General features: G+C 39.4%; 1 protein-coding gene across 1 annotated transcript in view; it reads left to right on the plus strand.

Moving 5' to 3' along the window:
• Positions 1 to 23,104, plus strand: part of LOC109938716 (polyamine-modulated factor 1-binding protein 1) — a 149,206-nt gene that overhangs the window by 111,112 nt on the left and 14,990 nt on the right. Inside the window, exons 14-16 of the mRNA XM_048605966.1 lie at positions 1,753 to 1,920; positions 9,402 to 9,569; positions 17,212 to 17,328. Coding sequence (XP_048461923.1) covers positions 1,753 to 1,920; positions 9,402 to 9,569; positions 17,212 to 17,328 — 453 coding nt within the window. The remainder of the gene's footprint in view (positions 1 to 1,752; positions 1,921 to 9,401; positions 9,570 to 17,211; positions 17,329 to 23,104) is intronic.

Below are 23,104 nucleotides of genomic sequence, written 5' to 3' on the forward strand. Positions count from 1 at the left end.
GGCCTGCTGTGTTCATCCAGCTCTACACCTTGTTATCTCCAAACCCTTTGTGTCAGCTTTAGTTGGAATATTTATACAGGTAGTTTTCCTATAACGCGATTGTTGCATTCTTGTGTGACCTTGCACTATAGAAAATCGCCATGGAAAATCACATTATAGGGAAATCGCTATAGAAAATCGCTATTGTTGTGCAGCAGAAAGTTCGCATTATCCAAACAGCGTCTATTATTCATCAATTGCGTTACAGCCAATTCTAGTTAATGAAACATGCATTATAGTAGAACTACATGTACAATGCAGGGGATTCAGAAGCTTTTGGAAGTAAAATCATGTGATCAACCTCACCCATGTTATAAGCCCGTACAAGGTTGTCCATTTTTAAAAGAAACAGAATACAAACTTGGAAATAGAGAATAGCTTTCTTTGGGATTTCCCTTCCTTCCCTCTGGCCATGACATAGCACCAAGTTATTGCTGCAGGTGTTCCATGGGGAAGCATCTCCATCTTCAGAAACTCCATTCGTTATTTGCATCCCATCAAATGTCAACATCCTCGTTACCTTCGTACACCTTGTACCTTCATATCATCCCGGTGGCAACCTTCCATGTACTGGGGGAGAAAAAGATCAAATTACCTTCTATCCTATATCCTGTGGGAGCAGTGTTACTCATCTGTCTCTGCTCTGCCATTGTGACTAATTACATAAGCACTGTAATTTTGGTGATATACATGTCAGCAGTTACTCCCTGTTATTAGATTAGTAACTTTTAGATTAATAACTATGAGCTAGAGTGCATCCTCACTGATCTCAGATCATTTAGAAACTGGGAGCAGAGAGAAGATGGTTTTAATGGAGACGTGTTTTCTTCTTTATTTATTCATGGGATGTGGGCATTGCTGTCCAGGCCCAGGCCAGCATTTATTGCCCATCCCTAATTGCCCAGAAGGTACTTAAGAATTAACCACACGTTATGGATCTAGAGCCACGTGGAGGCCAGAACAGGTAAGAATTTCCTTCCATAAAGGGGCATTAGTGAATCAGTTGGGTTTTTCCCCTGATAACTGACAACACTTTCATCATCAAATTGCAGATTTGTTATTGAATTTGTGCTTCAAATTTCAACATAGTGGATTTAAACCTAGGGCAATAATATCACTAGACTATTGCCTCCCGCTGCTGAACTTTGTCTCTGTGAATAGTGTAATCAATTAGTAAATGTTCATTAATTTTCACTAGTAAGGCTTCCAGTCCTCATCTGTTAAAAGCATTGAAAACCAGTCATGACATTTATGCACTTTGCACCAGATTTTGCTTTATGCAGCCTCTTGCAGTTTGAGACAATGTTGCCCCATTGCCCTATCTCTCAATTCCATCAGTCTTAAATCATGATTGAATATTATAAATGCCTGGATTTTATGTTTGCTAGCCAGCAGATTTGGAGCTGGGGGTTGCTCAGAAAATTGAGCCAGCAGCATACCTACCCACCCTAGTGCCTGCCCTTGGCCTACTGAGGCATCTAAGTGGCAAATTAGTTGAATACGCCTCTTCTTCATTCTGAAAACCTGTCAGATCTGCTGTGTTTTTCCAACACTTTATGTTTTTGTTATAGTTGAAAATGAATGTGGTAATTGAGACTGCCCCATAATGCAATGTCCTAGGCATACTCTGCAGTAACATGACATTTCTGCCTCTGTATTCTTGTGGGTTTTACAAATAAGCAGTACAACTATTAATTGTGCTTTCCATTGCAGCTAAGTCAGAAGAGCCGAGAGATAGCCAGCCTGAGAAATGATGTTGCACGAAGTCAACAGAGAAATATGCAGTTAGCAGAGGAAAGTGCAGCATATGAGGAAAGGATGAGAAGACTGCATGATGAACTGAAAAAAATGCAATCACTGAATCGACGAGCAGAAGAAGAAGTAAGAGTTTTATCTAACATTACAAATATGTATGTTATCTTCAGTTTATAACTGCAAGCTGGTAATGCTTTTTCTCTCACCATGTTGCTCCATGTCCTCCTCCCTGCTGGTGTATTTAGCCCTTGCTAGTGTGCAATTCACGGTCATAGCTATACTCCAATAGTCGGTCAAAGTTACCAATTACACTGTGTGTGAATAGTCTGTTTTGCCACACACACAATTTCAGATAAGTGCAATCCTCTCCTCAAACTCTAAGGTCTGTAAGAAGGGTAGAAGACATATTTCATACATAATTTGAACTTGTGTCCGGTTGTAGAAATAAAACTGTGTTTCATTTTACCAAATAGTGACCCTTCATGAGTTTAAAATCACTTTTATTTATGGCAGTTATTAAAGCAGATAGGAATGGAAGCTAGGAGGAGAAATCAAAGAGTCTACAAAGAATACAGGTGGGTTAAGTGAATAGGCAAGAAAGTAGCAGATAGAGGATTATGTAGGGAAATGCAAGGTTATTTCATTCGCCAGCATAATAGAAAGACAATTTTTTTTCAAAAGACATGAAACTTCTTAGTGTTGCTTTTGAGAGAAATTTTGGTGTACTCTTACAAGGAACACAGAATGTTGACGTACAGGTACAGCAAGCACTGTGGGATACAAATAGCATATGGACATTTATTGCAAGGGGGGATGGGTGCAAGAATAAGGAAGCCTTGCCACAACTGTACATTATTTTATTGAGCCCAGACCCACAGTACTGTGAGTATTTTTGATCTCCACATTTAAGAAAGCTTATACTTCCAGTGGACCTGTAAAGCAGATATTTGCTGCATTGGTTCCTGATAGGTTGCCCTATCATGATAGTCTGAATAAATTGAGTCTATAAGGCTGAGTTTTCATCTTCAGTTTGGAGAGTGTCAGTTAGGCCATTTCCTGACTTTGTAAAGTCAGCCCCAATCATCTGTAATTTTCATTTCAGAGAATCTGCGACATGTTATAGTTAGGACAGTCACCTCCTAATGCAGAATCATTCTAGAAATGAAGACGGTCAAATTCCAATGAAAAAAGATTGGAGGCATGTATCCATTCACTGGGACATCAGCCCATTTCTCCACATAGTTATTAGGCATTCTAGCCATCAATCCTCTGAGCTACTGACATGCCCCTTCTTCATATCTCTCATGCCCCGATCATACCCTCTCAAATCCCATGGAGGTCTCAACCTGCAACTATGTAGTCTACATATAAGAAGAAATAAAGCCGGATATTTGAAAAGATCGCGGACTCGTTCATTATTTCTTAGGAACCCAACAACTGTAAATCAAATATAACTATTGAAGCTCCCTTTGAACAAACATTCTATCAGCTTGATTGCTTGTTAATATGCAAACTAAGCACACAGAAATTCAAAAACTTATTCATAAAACTCAATCAAATCACAGAAAACAGTAATGACATGCATAGCCAGAGGTGAGCAAGAGATTCCAATGAAAAATGTATTTTCTTCCACATTTTTATGTTTAAATTCTGTTTATTTTGAAAACAGAAATCCTTGCTGGACTCATGAAATGGCCAAGGTTGGTCACGTACTTGTATTTCCAGAAGCTTCTTAACCCCCTGCATTTTATAGATATTCCAGCTAAAGCTGACACAAAGAACCTGGAGATGAAACACCTGTTTCCAGCCAGGCCTGGATAAAAGAAAGCATCAAGACCTGTTTTGCTAAAATGAGGGTTAGCATTTTTATGGTTACCTCATTACCTCATAATGTAAATTATAGTAGAGGGGTAAAGCTACAATATTAGCTTAACCTTTTCACTAGCCCACCAGAATGGATCCTCGGCATAATGGTGGTCATTGACACACAAGTGGTATTGGACCAGGTTGAATTTCTTAAATATACAATTCTGGGATTTTATGTCTAATACTGCTTAACCCATAGAGGAAAAGCAGGAATCTCTGGTGAGTTGGCAGTCTGCCTTGGACCCTCCATCTCTGTCTCCACGTTGTTGGCTGGAAAGAAGCTTGCATTTCTTCTACAGGAAGGAAAAACTACTGGGTCCAACTTACCGAGGGAACTATTATTGGACACTGACCTTGAGGATGTCTCAACTCACAAGAACTGATTTCAATATCTCTAGATTTACCAAAGCTTTAGTTTATACCCTAACTCCTCTCTTGTCTTCTTAAAATTTTTCATTTGCGAGTGTTTATGAATAACTAAACAATTTCCATGTGTTTTAAATATATTGCTAATAAACTATATCTTTGATTTGACCTTAAAGAATTTTGGTGGGTTTATTTCAAAAATTTGAATCCATAAATCAGGATTTGTGAATACCCTTCAGACTACCACAGTAAGGAGTAGGAGTAAAAAGGGAAAGGAGCAAATCAAACAGTACCTTGCTTTGACAGGCTTAAGAGTAGAAAAATAGTCATATTTTAAACTCACCCCATTCCCCAATTTCCCTTTTGTCTGTGTCAGTCCCTTCACAGCTGTGCTAACTGTACCTGTTGAGCTAAATCCATGTATTCACAATGAGATTATTGTACACACCAGAATAAACATGGCCACGTAATTCAATACAGTTGACACTGCAATTTTTTTTCTTGATCATCAATTCATGTGAGGTCACAACCTGCCATATTTCCTGTCCTGGGGAAAGTAATGTCTTTAAGGAATAGGCATATAATTTTAAAATGTTGTCTGGAGTTTTGAGGAATGTGAAGTGATCTAATTTAAGTGTACAAGATTCTGAAGGAGCTTGACAGGGTAGACATTGAGTGTCTATTTCTCCCTTCCTAAAGAATATGGAATGGGTACACAGTGAGAAGATTAGAATAATTTAGGATTAAGATGAGAAGAAATTTCTTCATGAAGAGAATTTTGAATCTTTGGAATTATCTATTCCGAAGCATTGTGAATGCTCAATCAATGAATATATTTAAAGCTGACAAATATTTGATCCCTCAGGGAATCAAGGGGTATGGGATGAGGTAGAAAATCAACCACGATCATTTTGAATGACAGAGCAGATTGAAGGGACTATATTGTCTATTCCTGCTCCTATCTCTTATGTTTTTGTCATCTAGAATGATCAAAAGAAATCTATTTATTGTTGTAATAGAATTTTTTGCTTTTATCTGGAAAAGAAAGTTAGTGGTAGTAGTAAAACACCAGCTAGTCATACTTCCACAGCACTTGGATAAAATAGAGTTTGGAGTTCTCTGAGCACTATTTTCAACATGTTGATGAACATGCTCCTGCACAATCCCTAAGTGTACAATTTAATAGATTTTTTTGTTACACTAAGTATTGAATTGCAGCATTATTGCTGGTGTTTAACTTATTTTCCCAGTTATTCAAGTTGATTTGAAAACTTTCTCTATATGGCAATTTATTTGTTATCGGTTGCCATTTATTTCATGAAAACTGTGAGAATACTATGGCCTTAAGAGGTGTATTTTGTTCTTTTTTTGAAGAGAGGTTTTAAGACAGAGGTGACGAACTGTCTATTTCAATCCAATAAACTAAACACTTTGCGAGACCTTGGGCTTTTTTATTTGAGTTAGAGCAATAGAAGCAATTGGATGGGTGGGGTCAAGCTCCCTAGAGCCAGAGTTTTTAGTTTTAGTTTTTCAGTAGCAGTTGCTGGGCTCTTAAAGCTGTTGCATATCTCTTCCTGTACTATCTGTCTCAGAGTTTTCTCTTGACGATTTTCCTCCTGGATGGAGAATTGCATGTGAGACAATCTACTTTACTGTATTTGCCTTTGCCAAGGGTGTGGTTGTAGGATGTTACTATATTGGAACAGTTCTATTATTCTGTTAAGTTTTCCAATAGTTATGTTACTCCAATCTATTCTTTCTTTTGTTGTATTTTAATGAGAGTGTATGAATAAACTGTGTTTTGCTTCAAGACTGGTAGTTTGACGAATCGAATTGCATTCGAAACGCAACGCCTGGCACTTGCCTATAAAATGAGAAGAAGTTAGGGTCTAGGCTATCCTCTTAATATACTTTGAGGGGCTTTAGTCTGGCCCATAACGCAAGGAATTGCAAGGTTAACCCTACTTTAACTCATCTTTTCATAGTGCACACCCATCACAGATCTTTAACAACAAGACCTGATTCATTAACCCAATCAGATGTGAAACAAGATCGCACATTGTAATTTTTCTATAATACTGTGCAAATGTAATTGTGCTATGAGTCATCTGAGATATTAGCAGTTGAAGAACATAGCGCAGGTGGAATACATGAAGAAATAATTAATTCTTTAGAATGCAATGAATTCTGCTAAGGTCATCCTCAATACTGATTAAACGTGAGACTGTGATGAAATTATTTTTTATAGACCCTGTGACATAGAGATTGCTTAAGGATTAACCTGGATATGGCAGTAATACAACAGCAGCCAATTTTAATGTAATCTCACCTCCACATACTCACATTTTGGGCACACTTAATCAGCAAAAGCTTAATTAAAAATGCTTTTCAAATCAAACTTATATTAGTTTCTGCATTAAGCCATCTCCCATTGATTTTCCTGTGCATTTTAGATATAAAGGTTATCTGCTGCGCTTCAATCTTTATGAAGAAGTGGCATTAGCTTGGGCTGTTCAGAATAAACATATTAATGGTTTTCTGCAGATGATTCTGCATTATTTTGTAAGCTACTTGAATGGAACATAAATTTTGTGTTTAATTCAACATTTGATTTAGCTGTTGCCAACACCTCTAGTGTGTTGGCGTCAAAGGTTTATCTGTTTGCACCTATGCTTCTTGTTACTCTATCACTCCTACTGCCGTGGGCAGCTACGCAGAAGGTAATACTAGGTATCAAAAAGTGAGGGTAAAATTGAGAATTACTCCAGTCATGTGACATGTGCCTAGTGACAGCTATAATCTTGGCTAAGAATTTAGTGGAGACTTTTTCAACTTTTCAAATCCATCATGGTTCCTTGTCATCACTTCTGTTGGGACAGCTCCACCATAAGAACTTAAGAACTAGGAGCAGGAATAGGCAATTCAGTCCCTCAAGTCTGCTCAGCAATTTAATACAATCAAAATTGATCTCATCTTGGGCTCAGCTCTATTTTACTGCCTGCTTTCCATAACTCTTCAACCCATAACTATTTAAAAATCTGTACATCTCCTCCATAAATTTTAATCAGTAAGGGAATCGAAAGTTACAGGGGAAATTGTTTACAATTTACATAGATGATTTGGAGTTGGAGACTAAGTGTGGTGTGTCAAAATTTGCAGATGACACTAAGGTGAGTGGTAGAGCGAAGTGTGCAGAAGACACTGAAAGTCTGCAGAGGGATATAGATAGTCTAAATGAGTGGGCAAAGGTCTGGCAGATGGAGTACAATGTTGATAAGTGTGAGGTCATCCATTTTGGTAGGAATAACAGCAAAATGGACTATGTTTTAAATGGTAAAAAATTGCAGCACGCTGCTGTGCAGAGGGACTTGGGTGTCCTTGTGCATGAATCGCTAAAAGTAGGATTGCAGGTGCAGCAGGTAATTAAAAAGGCAAATGGAATTTTGTCTGTCATTGCTAGAGGGATGGAGTTTAAAAACAAGGAGGCTATGCTGCAGCTGTATAGGGTCCTGGTGAGGCCACACCTGGAGTACTGTGTGTAGTTTTGGTCTCCTTACTTGAGAAGAGATATACTAGCACTGGAGGGGGTGCAGAGGAGATTCACTAGGTTGATTCCAGAGTTGAGAGGGTTGGGTTATGAGGAGAGACTGAGTAGACTTGGATTATACTCATTGGAATTCAGAAGAATGAGGGGAGATCTTATAGAAACATATAAGATTATGAAGGGAATGGATAAGGTGGAGGCAGGGAGGTTGTTTCCGCTAGCAGGTGAAACTAAGACTAGAGGGCATTGCCTCAAAATAAAGGGAAGCAGATGTAAGACTGAGGTCAGGAGGAACTTCTTCACCCAAAGGGTCGTGAATCTGTGGAATTTCCTGCCAGTGAAGCGATTGAAGCTACCTCACTGAATGTTTTTAAGGCAGGGCTAGATAAATTTTTGAACGGTAAAGGAATTAAGGGTTATGGTGAGTGGGTGGGTAAGTGGAGCTGAGTCATGATCTTATTAAATAGCGGGGCAGGCTCGAGGGGCCAGATGGCCTACTCCTGCTCCTAGTTCTTATGTTCTTATGAAATATCAGGAAAGTGCACTTGAGATTATCAGAGCAGTCATGATCTCATTGAATGTGGAGTAGGGCTGAATGGCCTGCTTCTCCTCCTATGGCTTATATGGAGGAACAGGTGGCAGCTCGATTCCACCAGACCATTGCCGCAAAGTGGGGAATTTCTCATAAATTGTAACCACCACCCCTCCACCTCACCCTATATCAGTTTCAGAACTTTGTGCACAAACATACCTTAGTCCAATGATTAGGAGAATGCTGAACAACTTGGTGGTGCAGCACATTACATACTGACAGACAATCTTTCATAACAGTGCAACATTGAATCATAGAATTTTATAGTACAGAAGGAGACCATTTAACCCATCATGTCTCTACCAGCTCCTGAAAGAGCTACCCAGCTAGTCCCATTCTCCAGCCTAGCTCCATATCCATCTAACTCGTATGGAATCCACCTCCACCAGTCTCCTAGGCAGCCACTTCCAAATCCTAACAAATCTCTAAGTAAAGATCCTAACATCTCACCTCTAGTTCTCTCACTGACAATCTTGATATTGTAATACTAAACAAAATGTTATTTAACCGCATAGTTAATAGCCAACCATGTGAGTTCTCTGAGGAAAGAAGTCAAGCAAAGATGCTCTCCACCAAGAGAAAAGATCCAGTCTTTGGCATATTTCTCAGCAAAAGAAAAGTAACTGGAGAGAAAAGAATCATTTTACTTGGTCAGGAAACGGGAAGTTATATGTGGACATCTTAGAGGTGTGTTATCATTAGAAGCGGGTTACACTTCTCCCAGGGCATGTGAGTTGTGTTAAAAAGCATTTTCACATGCATGTTGTGGTATGGATCTATAGGTATTGATGGTAGAGGCTCCAACTTTCTTCACATGGCTGACCAGAAATCTCTCCCATTTTTACCACTTGCTATTGGCCTTTTGTTGGACTGATACTCAGCTCCTTAGCCACATTATGAATGCATCTTCCCTGGCTATCAAGTCCTAGGATAAGACTCAAACTCAGAGCTTCTGGCTCACAGGTAGGATGGTACCCACTGCGCCAAAAGGCCATCTCAATTCCTTGGAGATAAGGCGATAAAAATGTGCAGAATTGGTTTTTAAAACTGGATAAAACTGCAAAATGAACATGAAATCCAGGAGTCTTTGTTGTGTGATTGTGAAAATTGGTCATTAAATAGACTAGGTTGCAACATACCAATATATATCTTAGAGGTATGTTATATAATTAAAAGTGTGTTACAGTTCTCTCAGGAAGTGTGAGTTGTTGTGGTAAAATACACTTTCATTTTTTCCAGGCTCACATTTGTGAGAATCGATTGATGGAACTAAGTAACCAGATGATAATGTCACAGGGGAAATCCCATGAAACCATGAAGGAACTTACCAGTAAGGAAGAAGAGTTACTGATAATGAGGGTAGAACTGGTCTCCCTTCGAGAAAAATACCACTCTAAAACTGAAGAGGTAATGCATACTTCCAAATCATTTAATAAATATTAGGCGCCAAATTACTTAATTTAAAACTAAGGGCCGGGTTTTGCCCACCAATGTGGGTAATTCAAATCAGAAAGTTTCCCAACTTGCTGTAGAAAGTGCTCCAACGCAAATAGTTTTCATGAGAGTCAGAGGAGGTTTGTGGAGTGGCTTCAGGGTCAGTGACCCTAGAAGCAGAGTGTGGGCGGCCAGAAGAGCAGACAAGTGAGTAGGTGAACTGATTAGAAATGCCACCTCCATTTTCTGGGACTTTGCCCCAGGTGTTTTAAAAGCTGTGAAACCCCCTCATCTCGCACACTCCATGACACATCTGTACAGCTTCCATGCCAACTCAATGCTAACCCATGCATACAACCCACCCATACCCTCTATGCCAACTCATGCTCCCACCTACCCCCTTGATACCTCATAATCGCATGCCAGTTGAATAGCAATTCATGCCCTCATCCATCTCCTGACCCTCATATCCTCAAAACCACATCTGTAGACTCTCACTCTGTCCACCATGGAAATAGTGAATATATTGGCATGGATAATTAATTGGCTAATGCACAGAAAATAGAGTAAAAATAAACAGTGCATTTAAGTTTGGCTGGCTGAGACTAATGGTATGCCACAAGAATCGTTATTGTGCCCCAGCTATTCATAATCTATATCAATGATTTGAATGTCAGAATTGAATATAATATTTGCTTGTTTGGAGATGACATAAAACTGGGTATGAGTATGAGTTGTGAAGATTATATAAAGACATATCAAAGGGATTTGCAGAGGCTAAGCTTGCGGTAAAAAAATGACAAATTGGAATACAATGAGGAGAATTGTGAGGTTATTGCTTTCATAGGGAAAGCAGAAATACAGAATATTCTTAAAAGGTGCATGTCTGGGAAGTGTTGGGCTTCATCGAAGATTAACATGCAGGTATAACAAGCAATTAAGAAGGCAATGATTTGTTGGTCTTCTTACAAGAGAATTTGAGCGTAGGAGTAAAAATATCTTACAGCAATTACATAGAGACTTGGTGAGATTGTTTTTGAAGTATTGTGTACAATTTTCGTCACCTTACCTATAGAATGGGCCAATGTTCTCTGGAGTTTTAGAAGAATGAACATACGAACATACAAATTGGAAGAAATTCAGCCTGTCACATCTGGTCCACCATTTAATAAGATCATGACTGAAATGTTTGTGTTTCGAATTCCACATTCCTATAAACCCAGATAGTGTTTGATTCCCTTCCCTAGCAAGAATCTATCTATCTCTGCCTTAAAAATGTTCAATGACTTCACTTCTCACTACCTTTAGAGGTAGAGTTCCAATGTCACAGACCTTGCAGGAAAAAAAATTCCTTATCTCTGTCTAAGAGCAACCCTTAATTTTTAAGTAGTTCCTCCTAGTTCCTGACTTATCGATGCGTGGAAATGCCTTTTTCACGTCCATCTAGTCAAGACCTTTCAGGACCTTATATATTTCAATCAAGTCACCCATCACTCTTCTAAATGCAAGTGGAAATAAACAATCTGTCCAACTTCCTCATAAAACAACCCAGTCATTCCAGGTATAAACCTAGTAAGCTTGCTGTATGCTGTTCTCCAAGTGTGGTTTCCCCAGTGTCCTGTATAACTGAAGCATTCCATCTTTACTTTTATGCTCAATTCTTCACGTATTAATTTGTAGCCTTCTTAATTACTAGCTTTACTTTCATACTTCTGGTGACTCATGCACTAGAACGCCTAGATCTCTCTGCACCCCAGAATTCCATGCTCATTCTCCATTAAAGTAATGCTTTTTTTTTGTTCTTCCTACCAAAGTAAACAGCTGCACATTTTCTCAAATTATACTCCATCTGCCAGATTTTCACCCACGCACTCAAACTATCTGCATCCCTATGGAACCTCCTTGTGTCCTCTTCACAGCATACTTTACTACCCAACATATTTGTTCACTCTAGCTAGCCCAGCTTTCATGTCCTCATAATTGCCCTTATGTGGGTTTGAAATACTAATCTTAGACCCATTCCTCCCTTTCAAATTGGATGTAAAAATCACTCATAATATGGTCACAGTACTTAGGACTGTCTTTACTCCGAGGAGTTTAGTTAATCATGCCATATTACACAGTACCACGTCTACTATAACCTATTGTCTGGTCAGTTCCTATGAACTCCTCATCCAGGTTATTACACCAATCTGATTTTTTTCAGATTGGCTATTTACACAAACCCTTACACTAAGCAGCATTTACCAGGCAATCAGTTTACCAGACCCATATGATGTTACTTTTGTTTGTCACTTTTTTTCCAAACCAAGTCATATTGGCTCCAAGCATCTTCAAATAGATTAAGAAAAGCAAAGCTATTCCTCCATGTCAACTGCACTGAACTCCCACATTAACCAAACTTCCAAGCTCTCTACTCTGTGTCATCTGCATTCAGTGAATGAAAGATGACCTCATTCAAATGTACAGAATTCTGGCAGGCAGATGGGATTAGAATGGCATCAGGGTCAGCATAGACATCATGGGGGTGAAGGAGCTGTTCCTGTGCTGTACTGTTCTATGTTTTTATAGGGATTGAAAGGGAATATGGGGGAATGATGCTTCCCTTTCCTGGCAAGTCTTGAACTAGGGGACACAGTCTTAGAATAAGAGACAAGCCATTTAGGACTGAGATTTTCACTCAGTCAAAATGCTCAGAGAGCCAGTACAGACACTATGAACAAATTCTGTGATTGTGTGAGGTGGAAAAAAATCTTCTCTGAGAAAGTTGTGAATTTTGTAATACTCTTCCCCAGAAGTCTGTAGAGGCTGTTATTGACTGTGTTTAAGATTGAGATTGATACATTTTCAAATGATGGCTGAGTGGTATTATTACTGGACTGTTAGTCCAGAGACTCAGATAATGGTCTGGGGACCTGAGTTCAAATCTCACCAGGGCAGATGGTGGAATTTGAATCTAATAAAAAATATCTGGAATTAAGAATCTAATAATGACCATGAATCCATTGTCGATTGTTAGAAAAACCCATCTGGTTCACTAATGTCCTTTAGGGAGGGAAACTACCATCCTTACCTGGTCTGGCCTACATGTGACTCCAGACCCACAGCAATGTGGTTGACTCTTAAGTGCCCTCTGGGCAATTAGGGATGGGCAATAAATGCCAGCCTAGCCAGAGATAACCTCATACCATTAATGAATGAATAAATAAAATTAAAAACATCAGAGGATTGTTGGGGCAAACACAGAAAAAGCTGGAGAAGTTCAGCAGGTCCGGCAGCATCTGTGGTGAGTTTCTGTCTCCACAGGCAATGCCAGACCTGATGAGTTTCTTCCGCATTTTCTGCATTTGTTTCAGATTTCCAGTACCCACAGATTTTTGTTTTTATTCCAGGTGTTGGTGGTAATTGCAGGGAAATGGTGATGAAGTAAAAGATAAGCCATGATCTTATTGAATTGTCAGATGGGTTCAGAGGACTGAATGGCCTACTACTGCTCCTATCTCTTAAGTTCTTGTATTCTTAGCCAATGATTTCTGACTAATTTTGAAAGTGGAACCTTAATAGAACAGCATGTTTTAAAACGTTATTCTCAAATTTTTTTTCTAAATTGAAATCATCTTCACAAGAGAAGCAGCACAAAGGCTTTAAGGGGTAAATTTTCCAAGGCAATAAATTGTCAGCAGGAACATACTAAATTTACCTTCGTGGTGTTTGGCCTTTTTAGTCAATTGAATTAATCTCTTTAAGGCATGTATGGAAGACTATCAGATTTGCATGTGGCAGTTTTTGCTGTTTCTTAAAAATTTATTTACACCTTCTTTGAATTAAATTGAGTTCATTCCATACTTCAATCATATGTAGAAGGGCAGAGATCAAAATATGACAGGATGCAAAGTGAAAAGAACGGATGAATACAAGAAAGGTGCATATCTGGTTTAACTATGTAATTGTGCTTCCTGTAAGTAAATGGAAGGTGCAAGTAAATAGTTGGCCCTTAGACTGTATTATATTTGAAAAGCACTATTCCAGGAATGAAGATGACTGTTCCTAGGTAAGTAATATTTCTGTTTACCCATAGTTAAACAGGCACCTGTCTAAATGAAAGACTTTTTCTTAAAACATAATTGCTACTTTCTGTCTTAATTAAATACAATTTCAACTGGATTAAACAGCTTCCTTTAAACACATATCATTGATCAGTACCTGTCTTAAGGAACCATTTTGATATGTCCGGAAAGATACCGCATAATGTAGTTTTCACTATAAGAAATATAGGTTACAACTGAATCTAATTTCGCTGTATGAACATTTCTATTAAAACAAGACACTGCATTCCTTTACTAGCTGTCCCTTCTCTGACACTCCCAGAGAGATGCGCATCAACTGGACAAGAAGTGAATTTGAAATGTTGTCAGCCATGACAGCTGTTGTATAGCATGCCATCCGCAATGGCTAAAATTGCCATATTCATTACACCACCCCTTGTCCACAGAGCCAGGCTTTAAATTGATGTTGAAAAGTGTGTTAGTCAGTGCTTCAACTGTGTATTACAAATCAGTTCACCAGAGAGTGATTTTTTTTCTACTTTAGTTCTATCGTGTTCTCTGTTAGTGTCGGTTCTTGATATCGGAATGTTTAGATGGGTAATTAAGTGTAATAGAAAATTTAGACTGAAGTGCCTCTATTTCAGAAAGGGTCTTCTGTTAATAAATGACTATGGAAATGTTGTTTGACTCCATTTGAACAGGACGCTTTTTTTTGTGAAAGCGGACTGTTTTCTTCTTCAATATGGATTTTAAAAGCAGCTCTGAATCCAACAAGTGAACTACTAGGCAGAGATGAAAAAATGCAGTCGGTGAAATAGGAATTAAACTTCTACTAATTATTAGAGTTTATGAAAGAATTTATATACCACACACAGCAACTTGGAAGTGAGAAGTATTCTGCAAATACGATAACAATATACTGTACTACTTTAATTCTGAATCCCAATATAAGTTAGCTATTAATCTGTTCTGTTTACTGATATAGATCATTAGCTTTACCATTCATGGAATTTAGATGTTTTTGATCTGGTCAGTAATTTAGTTATCTCAAGGTATAAAAAGTATGAAGTATTTTGAGTCAAAAAAATGTGATTCATTGTTGCAGGACTTGATTTCTAACACTAGATGTGACTAGTGAGTTGAATGTTAATGACATCTAGTGGCCAAAGTATAGTATAAAAAGATGTTAATTTGTTTGTGAGATATTTTTGCATATAAACAAATTTAATTGCTACTTTGCTTATTTTCAACACAATTATTTAAACATAAGTTTATGAATTGATTAGCAATCAGTGTATTACTTGCTGTTTATTATGGAAATTGTAGAGTAATCTTGATAACTAGTTCATAGCATCTTTATACAAAAATGTTACATCCATATAATGAAAACTTGCAATGGCAACAAATTAAATTGCAAATTCTATTTTGAAGGAAGATTAGCAATTAGACTTTCTGGTCTAATGTGCACTTCATATTTTGAGTAATTTTCTCAAATTGCTGTTTCGAGTTTTGTTGGTAAAAATTTTGAAAACTATTGTTGATTTAGAGCTAGTCAAGAAATCATCTGCAGATAAATAGCCCAAATTTTGATGTAAACTAGATTGAAAACAGCCTCCAAAGAAAGCAGTGGAATTAATATCATTTAAAGAAGGCTGGTAGAGCATAATTATTTTTCATTTGTCCATCAGAAATTCAGATTTATATAATTACTGCAGAGTTTATTTGCCAACAACAAAACTAGTTTCCAACATCTATACTAATGCAGTTTGAGTTCACCAAACCATGGCAGCAGCAAGTTTCTCAATAGGCAGTGGGTATACAGTTGCATATATCAGGGCTTTCTCCTGGCCAAGTAATTGAAAGCAAGCATACTGCAAGCTGCTGCAAAGAAGGAAACAACCAAGTTAACTGCTCTTGTTAGTATTTCTCCACTGCAACCTGGGATTTAAATTGGCCTTGTCAATTTTGCAGATTATATTTCAAGAAATTGGAAATGATACAATTTCATATTTTCACCACATAGATTTTTATGGAAATTGTATTAAAATATGTACTATTCAAAATCAGCTTCACTGTAAACATTGATACTTCAGGTTTGTATGTCATCCTTTCCTGAGAACAAAATAAAGGAAAAAAAGAATGCATGACCTCAGGATGTTCCAAAGTGCTTTACAATCAAGGAAGTACTTTAGAAGTGTAATCACTGTTTTAGTATAGGAAACAGGACAGCCATTTTTGTACCAAGTGAACTCCCACAAACAACAACGTTATAATGCCCAGATAATTTTTTTTTTACTGACCTTGATTAAGAGTTAACTATCAGCCGGGATGGTGGACATAACATCCCGTTCTATTGTTGTCCATCCCTGTTGAAATAGTGTCGTGAGATCCTTCGTGACACCTAAGAGAGCAGATGTGGCCTCAGTTTAACTTATCATCCAAAGGGTATTTTATAAGTCAATATGCCACCATATTTTCCCAAATATCTGAAATGAAATTATATGATTAAGAACAGAATATGCCCAGGGAACCAATGTGTGTACAAAGAGACTTGTGTGTGGAAGAGGAAGATCAATACCTTGATGTTTTCTAAGACTATATTGACTATTGGCCATTTGAAAGGGAATATTACCTTTTCTGTGTTGAAATGCAGATTTCCTGAGACATAAAATATTTAACAAATTGAACGATGAAAGAAATACAATGTAATCTGTGAGCAATTTTGGCACAATCATTTAGCTCATTTAGCCAAGATATATTGCTGCATATAAAGGGATTTATATGCACTGGCTTGTATGAGTTTCCGAAGAGATTTGTCCTGTTAAACTAGAAAATTTTTCAAAGAATTGATATCTTACGTTGATGTTTTTAAAAATGAACATCTTTAAAGTTGCATTCTTTAACTGACATAGAATTGTTGCACAGCAGCAAATTATAATTAATAATAATTATAATTAATATACAAAATAAATAGTAGTTCTCCTGCTGTTCTGCCTAAGAAATTATTTTGAGTATAGTTGGGCTAGCAAAACCATAAAACTAAATGCTCACTCCTAAGTTGAGCCTGATGTTGCCATAGGCTCAATAGGAATGCTGTTACTCCTCCTGGTAAGAATTAAAATGTACTGATTATCCTTCATTTATATAATGCTACAAAGAACAAACTGAAGATTCGTTCATACACATTAGAATTATCATAAATAGACTTTTAGAAAATGTAATAAATTTAGATACACTGGAGTTTTTCTCTTAATAAGATAGGTCAACTTAACAGTCATGAACAAAGCAGGTAAGGCATTATAGATTTATGTGGAAAAACTAAGCTGAATCTAAGTGAACATGTGGGGCAGAATGTTGTAAGCGTCTGAATGACATGGGCTATGGCAAAAAATCACATGTGACATTGGGCGAAGCCTTTTTTTGATATTGACAAGAATTCATTGCATTTTCGAACAGAATTCCAAGCGACGTGATCATATTCTCGCTAAGGAGTGACAAAATGTCTGTAAATGAGATTAATGCATGTTAACAGTGTCATTAATAACAATTCTCACCTCATTAATATGCAGCTTCTTATTCTACCACCTGCCACAAGGAAAATAGTCGTTGACAATTCCCAACATCCAAGTCCGAGCAGGTACCTAGCGACATTCGCTCCTCTGGGCACTCAGCAACAACTTCTCAAGGTACAATCTAGAGTACCAAATTGCACCACGTGCAAAGGACACTGACAATTGCCAGCCGCTCAGAACCCACATGGTACGTCTCTCAGATCTGCAAGCAGGGTGCTTCAGTACTTCAAATCTGCACTTCAGGGCACAATGGCAACTAGCATTAACGTGCTGCTACAAACACAGTTTTCATGTAGGGACAGGCTTGCTCTGTTAGCATTCGCTCACTTAGCACTGACTTGGATGTTCACAGCATCCATGCCATGAATTTTAGCACGGTCACAGAGCTAGGCAACATGTCTTTCTGGTAAGCAATCCTCAGTTGAGGGAATGGACATCGTGCTGTACAGCATATCACTATGTTATTCTGAAATCTACACCATGTACGAGTGACGTACAAATACTGCATGTGCTTCAAGCAAACAGCCATATCTCAAAATCTAAAGAGTGTAGTTTTCACCAAAGTCCATCTGTCAATCAGGAGGTCTGGTACAGTAAGTCAAGGGCAGCCTCTGAGATCAATTCAGATAGTCTTATCTGGGTGCTCTTGGACCAGGGGACCATACTTCTGAAGTTCATGGTCAGTCCTGTAGCTCCTAAACAGTCAGTTCAGGGTCAAGGCTGACACAGTCAGGATCTGTATAGCCATTATTTAGTGTATTGGCTCTTCTTATCCAGGTTTGTGCAGTTAGTTTGTTTAAGGATGTGGACTATGGTCATTCGGTTGTGTTCATGCAATAACAGCAAGGGGAAACAGTGTTGGGGAAAATGTGGGGGCCAATGTTGCAGGAAGGGGAGTTGGGAACTTATTCAAAGGGATAAAGAGCTGCAGAGTCAGAGGCAGGAGAGATGACAGTTGTGGGGGATTGTTGTAGGAAAGTCAATCTATAAAACAAGGATACAATAAAGCATGGTTAGGAACGGCGTCATGCAAGAGTTGGGAAATTTGCTATTGGAAAGAGTCATGCTGGCTTCCAGTAAGGTACGGTGAATCAACAAACCCAGCATGACTACCTTGCATGCTAGGGGCTGGTGGGGGTGAACAGTGACAAGATAGGTGGGTGCAGGCGCATGTAGGCAGATTTAATAGGGACCTGAGGAAGTTTATAGCCTATGGTGTTATTGGGGAGTTTTGTGGTGCTCAGTCATGGGCAGCTCTAACACGGCACGGTGGCTCAGTGGTTAGCACTGCTGCCTTACAGCACCAGGGACTTGGGTTTGATTCCACCCTTGGATGACTGCATGTGTGGAGTCTGCACATTATCCCCGTGGGTTTCTGTCGGGTGCTCCAGTTTCCTCCCACAGTCCAAAGATGTGCAAGTTAGGCAGATTGACCATGCTAAATTGCCCATAGTGTTCAAGGGTTAGATATGGGAAATGTAGGATTACAGGGATTGATGGGTCTGGGTAGGATGCTCTTTGGGGGGTTGGTGTAGACCCAATGGGCCAAATGGCCTGTTTCCACACTGTAGGGATTCTATAGAAACTATGGAAACACAACCATTCCCAGAAAGGGGATTTGGATTTTTGGGGCCTCACTTTCACAAAGGCACAGTCTGGAAATTGCTTTCCAAGGAGCATCACTGTCACTTTCCATCATCCTGGAAATTGTAACTGCTCAGTGGGTAAGAGAGTGGTTCTAACTGCACCTAGAGTAGAGCAAGGTAAGTGGCTTGACATGTGTTGGAGGATATTGTAAAACACAGCAATGTAAGGCCCTTCAATAGGTGACAAGACACAAGGACGCATTCATTGCTTAAAATCCAGACCTGCAGTCTCCTAAACCATGGGGGCTGTTATGCGTTGCCTCACTGTATGCTATACACCTCCTAGGCTGAAACATTGCTGCCCATATCACACAAGAGCAATAGTTTTATCCACTGAGGTCACTGTTACAATACCAACATATGGGTGTTTAGTTTCTGGAGACATTGATTGGAGAAGGAAAACTGATGCATGTTCTTACAGTGCAAGAGTTACAGCAGAGGCTAAACAAAGCCAAGAGCAAACAAATTTAGCAGCACTATGAAATGTTTTATCAAACGTTAGACTTTATTGAGAGTGAAATGTCACATTTGCCCCAGTGTGCTCTTAATATCTTTTATTTAATCTTTCTACCAAAGCAGTCCCAGTTTTCTCCTTGTGAGGGCAGGATTTTCTCCTTGTGGGGGCACCCTACCAACCATCTGGGCCCCTTTTACCCTATTGTGTGTTGTCTTCTGGAAAGAGTGAAAGGGAGGGATTGAACATGATGAAAATGACAACTGTTAGTGCAGGTAGAAGTTGGGGCAAGCTGGTGAGGTGTTCCAAGTGAATAAGTAGGCTGAAGAGAGGCCATTCAGGGTTAGTATTATGGGAGGATGGGAAGGAGAGTAAGACCAAATGAAAGAAGGTGTTGAATGCAGCAATGAAAGTGGTAGGGCTTTAATCTTGGTGGGAGGTGAAGGCAGAAGCTGGGACCGAGTATGTGTGAGGTAGCAGAGGGATGGCGGTAAGACTTACCCAGGTGGAGTGAAGGTCATTTACCTTCTTACAACACCTCAGGGCATTCTCTGAACAGTTGAGACTACACTGAACTTGGTGACCAGGCTGGCAAAGTCTGAAGATGTGGCATCCTCTGCCAGTCCTAAGCGAAGAGGATGTCCCTCCTCTCTAGCACTCTATTGACCAGGACATCCAGGTCCCTGTCCACAAAGCAGGGCACCAATTTTCCTTTGTCTTCCATGTCCAAAGATAATGTGAAGAATATTTCAGGATAGCTTCTGAATGTGAGTGCTAGTATGAAGAGGATTAGGAGGATAGGGCAGAGTGGCTGAGGAGCTGGGGCTGGGAGAAGGGATTCAGATTTTTGGATCATTGGGATCTTTTCAGTGGCAGAGGTGACATGTACAAGAGAGACAGGTTGCACCTGATCTGGAGGGGTCTGATATCCTAGCAGGGAGATTTGCTAGAGCTACTCGGGAGGGTTTAAACTAGTCTGGCAGATGAGCGGAACTCTAAACAGTAGTGAGACAAACGAGAAGGTTGAGGCTGGTATAAAAGTTAAAGAGAGCAAGTTAAATAGACAAGGCAGGCGAGAGCACAGCAGGGAACAAGGGAAGACTGATGAATTAAACTGCACATATTTCATTTCGAAAGGCCTGACAGGTAAGGTAGATAAAGCCAGGGCATGGATGGGTACCCATGGCAGGGATATCGTAATTATTACAGAAACATGGCTGAGGGAGAGATAGAACTGGCAGCTCAGTGATCTCGGGTACAGATGCTATAGGACGTCTAGAAGGGGAGGCAAGAGAGGAGAGGGAGTGATGTTTTGATCATGGCAGTACTTAGAAATAAGAATGGGATGATCAATTTGAAGGTATTGTACTATAAGCCCTCCAGTATAAAGTGGGAAACTGAGGAGCAAATATGCAGGGAGATTGCAGATAGCTGTAGGAATAATATGGTTGTAATAGTAGGGGATTTTAACTTTCCAAACATAGACTGGGATTGCTGTTATGGATGGAGAGGAATTTGTTAAATGTGTTCAGGAAAAATTTCTCAATCAATATGTAGATTGCCCTACTAGAGAAGGGGAAAACTCGACCGCTTGTTGAAAAATAAGGTAGGGCAATTGACTGAAGTGTTAGTAGGGGAGTGCTTTGGGACCAGTGACAATAATTCTATTAATTTTAAAATAGTTATGAAAAAGGATAGGTCTGGTCCACAAGTTAAATTCTAATTTGGGCCAATTCTGATGGTTTTAGACAGAAACGTTCAAAATTTTGATAGGGGGATGCTGATCGCAGGTAAAGGGACATCTGGCATGTGGGAGGTTTTCAGAAGGGAGATAAAGAGAGTTCAGGGCCAACATGTTCCCATTAGTCTGAAAGGCATGGCTGACAAGAGTAAGGAACACTGGATGACTAGAGATATTGAGGCTGTGGTCAATAAAAAGAAGGAGGCATATGTCAAGTACAGTCGAGTGAATCCCTTGAGGAGTAATGGGGTTGTAGGAGTACACCTAAGAGGGAAATCAGGAGGGCAAAAAGGAGACATGAGATAGCTTTGGCAGATAAGGTAAAGGAGAACCCAAAGAGATTCTACAAGTATATTAAGGACAAAAGAGTAGCTAGGGAGAGAATAGGGCCACTTAGAGATTAATGAAGCCACCTATGTATGGAGCCACAGGAGATGGATGAAATCCCAAACGAATATTCCTCTTCAGTATTTACCGTGGATAAAGACATGGATGCTAGGGAACTTGGGGAATTAAATAATGATGTCATGAAAAGAGTCCACATTACAGAAGAGGAGGTGCAGGAGGTCTTAAAACGCATGCAGGTAGATAGGTACCTGGGAAATGATCAAATGTATCCCAAGACACTGTTGGAAGCTAGGGAAGAAATTTCAAGGCAACTAGCGGAGATATTTATATCATTAACAGCCACAGGTGAGGTGCCAGAAGACTGGAGGGTGGCTAATGTTGCGAAAGACTACAAGTAAAAGCCAGAAAACTACAGACTAATCAGATAAGTAATGGGTGAGTTGTAGGAGGGGATTCTGAGAGACTGGATCCACATGCATTTAGAATGGCAATGACTGATTAGGGATAGTCAGCACAGCTTTGTGCATGGGAAATTATGCCACACAAATTTGATTGAGTTTTTTGAAGAGGTGACCAAGGAGTAGATGAGGGCAGTGCAGTGGACATTGCCTACATGGACTTTAGCAAGGCCATAGACAAGGTACCGCATGGTAGATTGGTTAGTAAAGTTGGATCTATGTGATCCAGAGTGAGCTAGCCAATTTGATACAAAATTGTCTTGATGGTTTGAGACAGAGTGTGGTGGTAGAGGGTTGTTTTTCAGGCTGAAGGTCTGTGACCAGTGGCGTGCTGCAAGGGTCGGTGCTGGGTCCACTGTTGTTTCTCATTTAAGTAAACAATTTGGAGGAGAATATAGGAGGTATGGTTAGTACGTTTGTGGATGTCACCAAAATTGGTAGTATGGTGGACAGTGAAGAAGATTATCTAAGAATACAATGGAATCTTGATCAAATGGGCCAGTGGGACGAGGAATGGCAGATAGACTTTAATTCAGATAAACGTGAGCTATTGCAGTTTGGTAAGACAAACTAGGGCAGGGCTTACACAATTAATGGTAGGGTCCTGGAGAATGTTGTCGAACAGAGAGTCTGAGGGGTACAGGTACATAGTTCCGTGAAAGTGGCATCACAGGTAGACAGGGTGGTGAAAAAAGCTTTTGGCACGCTTGCCTTCATTGGTACAGGAGTTGGGACATCATGGTGCAGATGTACAAGACATTGGTAAGGCTACATTTTGGAGTACTGTGCACGTTTCTGGGTCACCCTCCTATAAGAAGGATGTTATTAAGCTGGAAAGGGTGCAAAAAGATTTACAAGGATGTTACCGAGCTTGGAAGGTTTGAGTTATAAGGAGAGGCTGAATAGCCTGGCACTTTTTTCCCTGGAGCGCTTGATGCTGAGGGGAGACCTTATAGAGGTTTATAGAATCATGAGGGGCACAGATAAGGTGAACAGCCAAGGTCTTTTCTCAAGGCTAGGACAGGCCAAAACTTGAGCACATAGGTTTAACGTGAGGGGGAAAAAATTTAAAAGGGACAACATTTTCACACAGGGGTGGTGCGTATATGGAACATGCTGTCAGAGGAAGTGGTAGAGGTGTATACAATCAGAACATTTAAAAGACATTTGAACAGATACATGGATAGGAAAGGTTTAGAGGGACATGGATCAAACGTAGGCAAATGGATCTAGTTCAGTTTAG

The sequence above is a fragment of the Rhincodon typus genome, chromosome 15, assembly GCF_021869965.1.
Source record: "Rhincodon typus isolate 14 chromosome 15, sRhiTyp1.1, whole genome shotgun sequence".
Classification (NCBI taxonomy): domain Eukaryota; kingdom Metazoa; phylum Chordata; class Chondrichthyes; order Orectolobiformes; family Rhincodontidae; genus Rhincodon; species Rhincodon typus.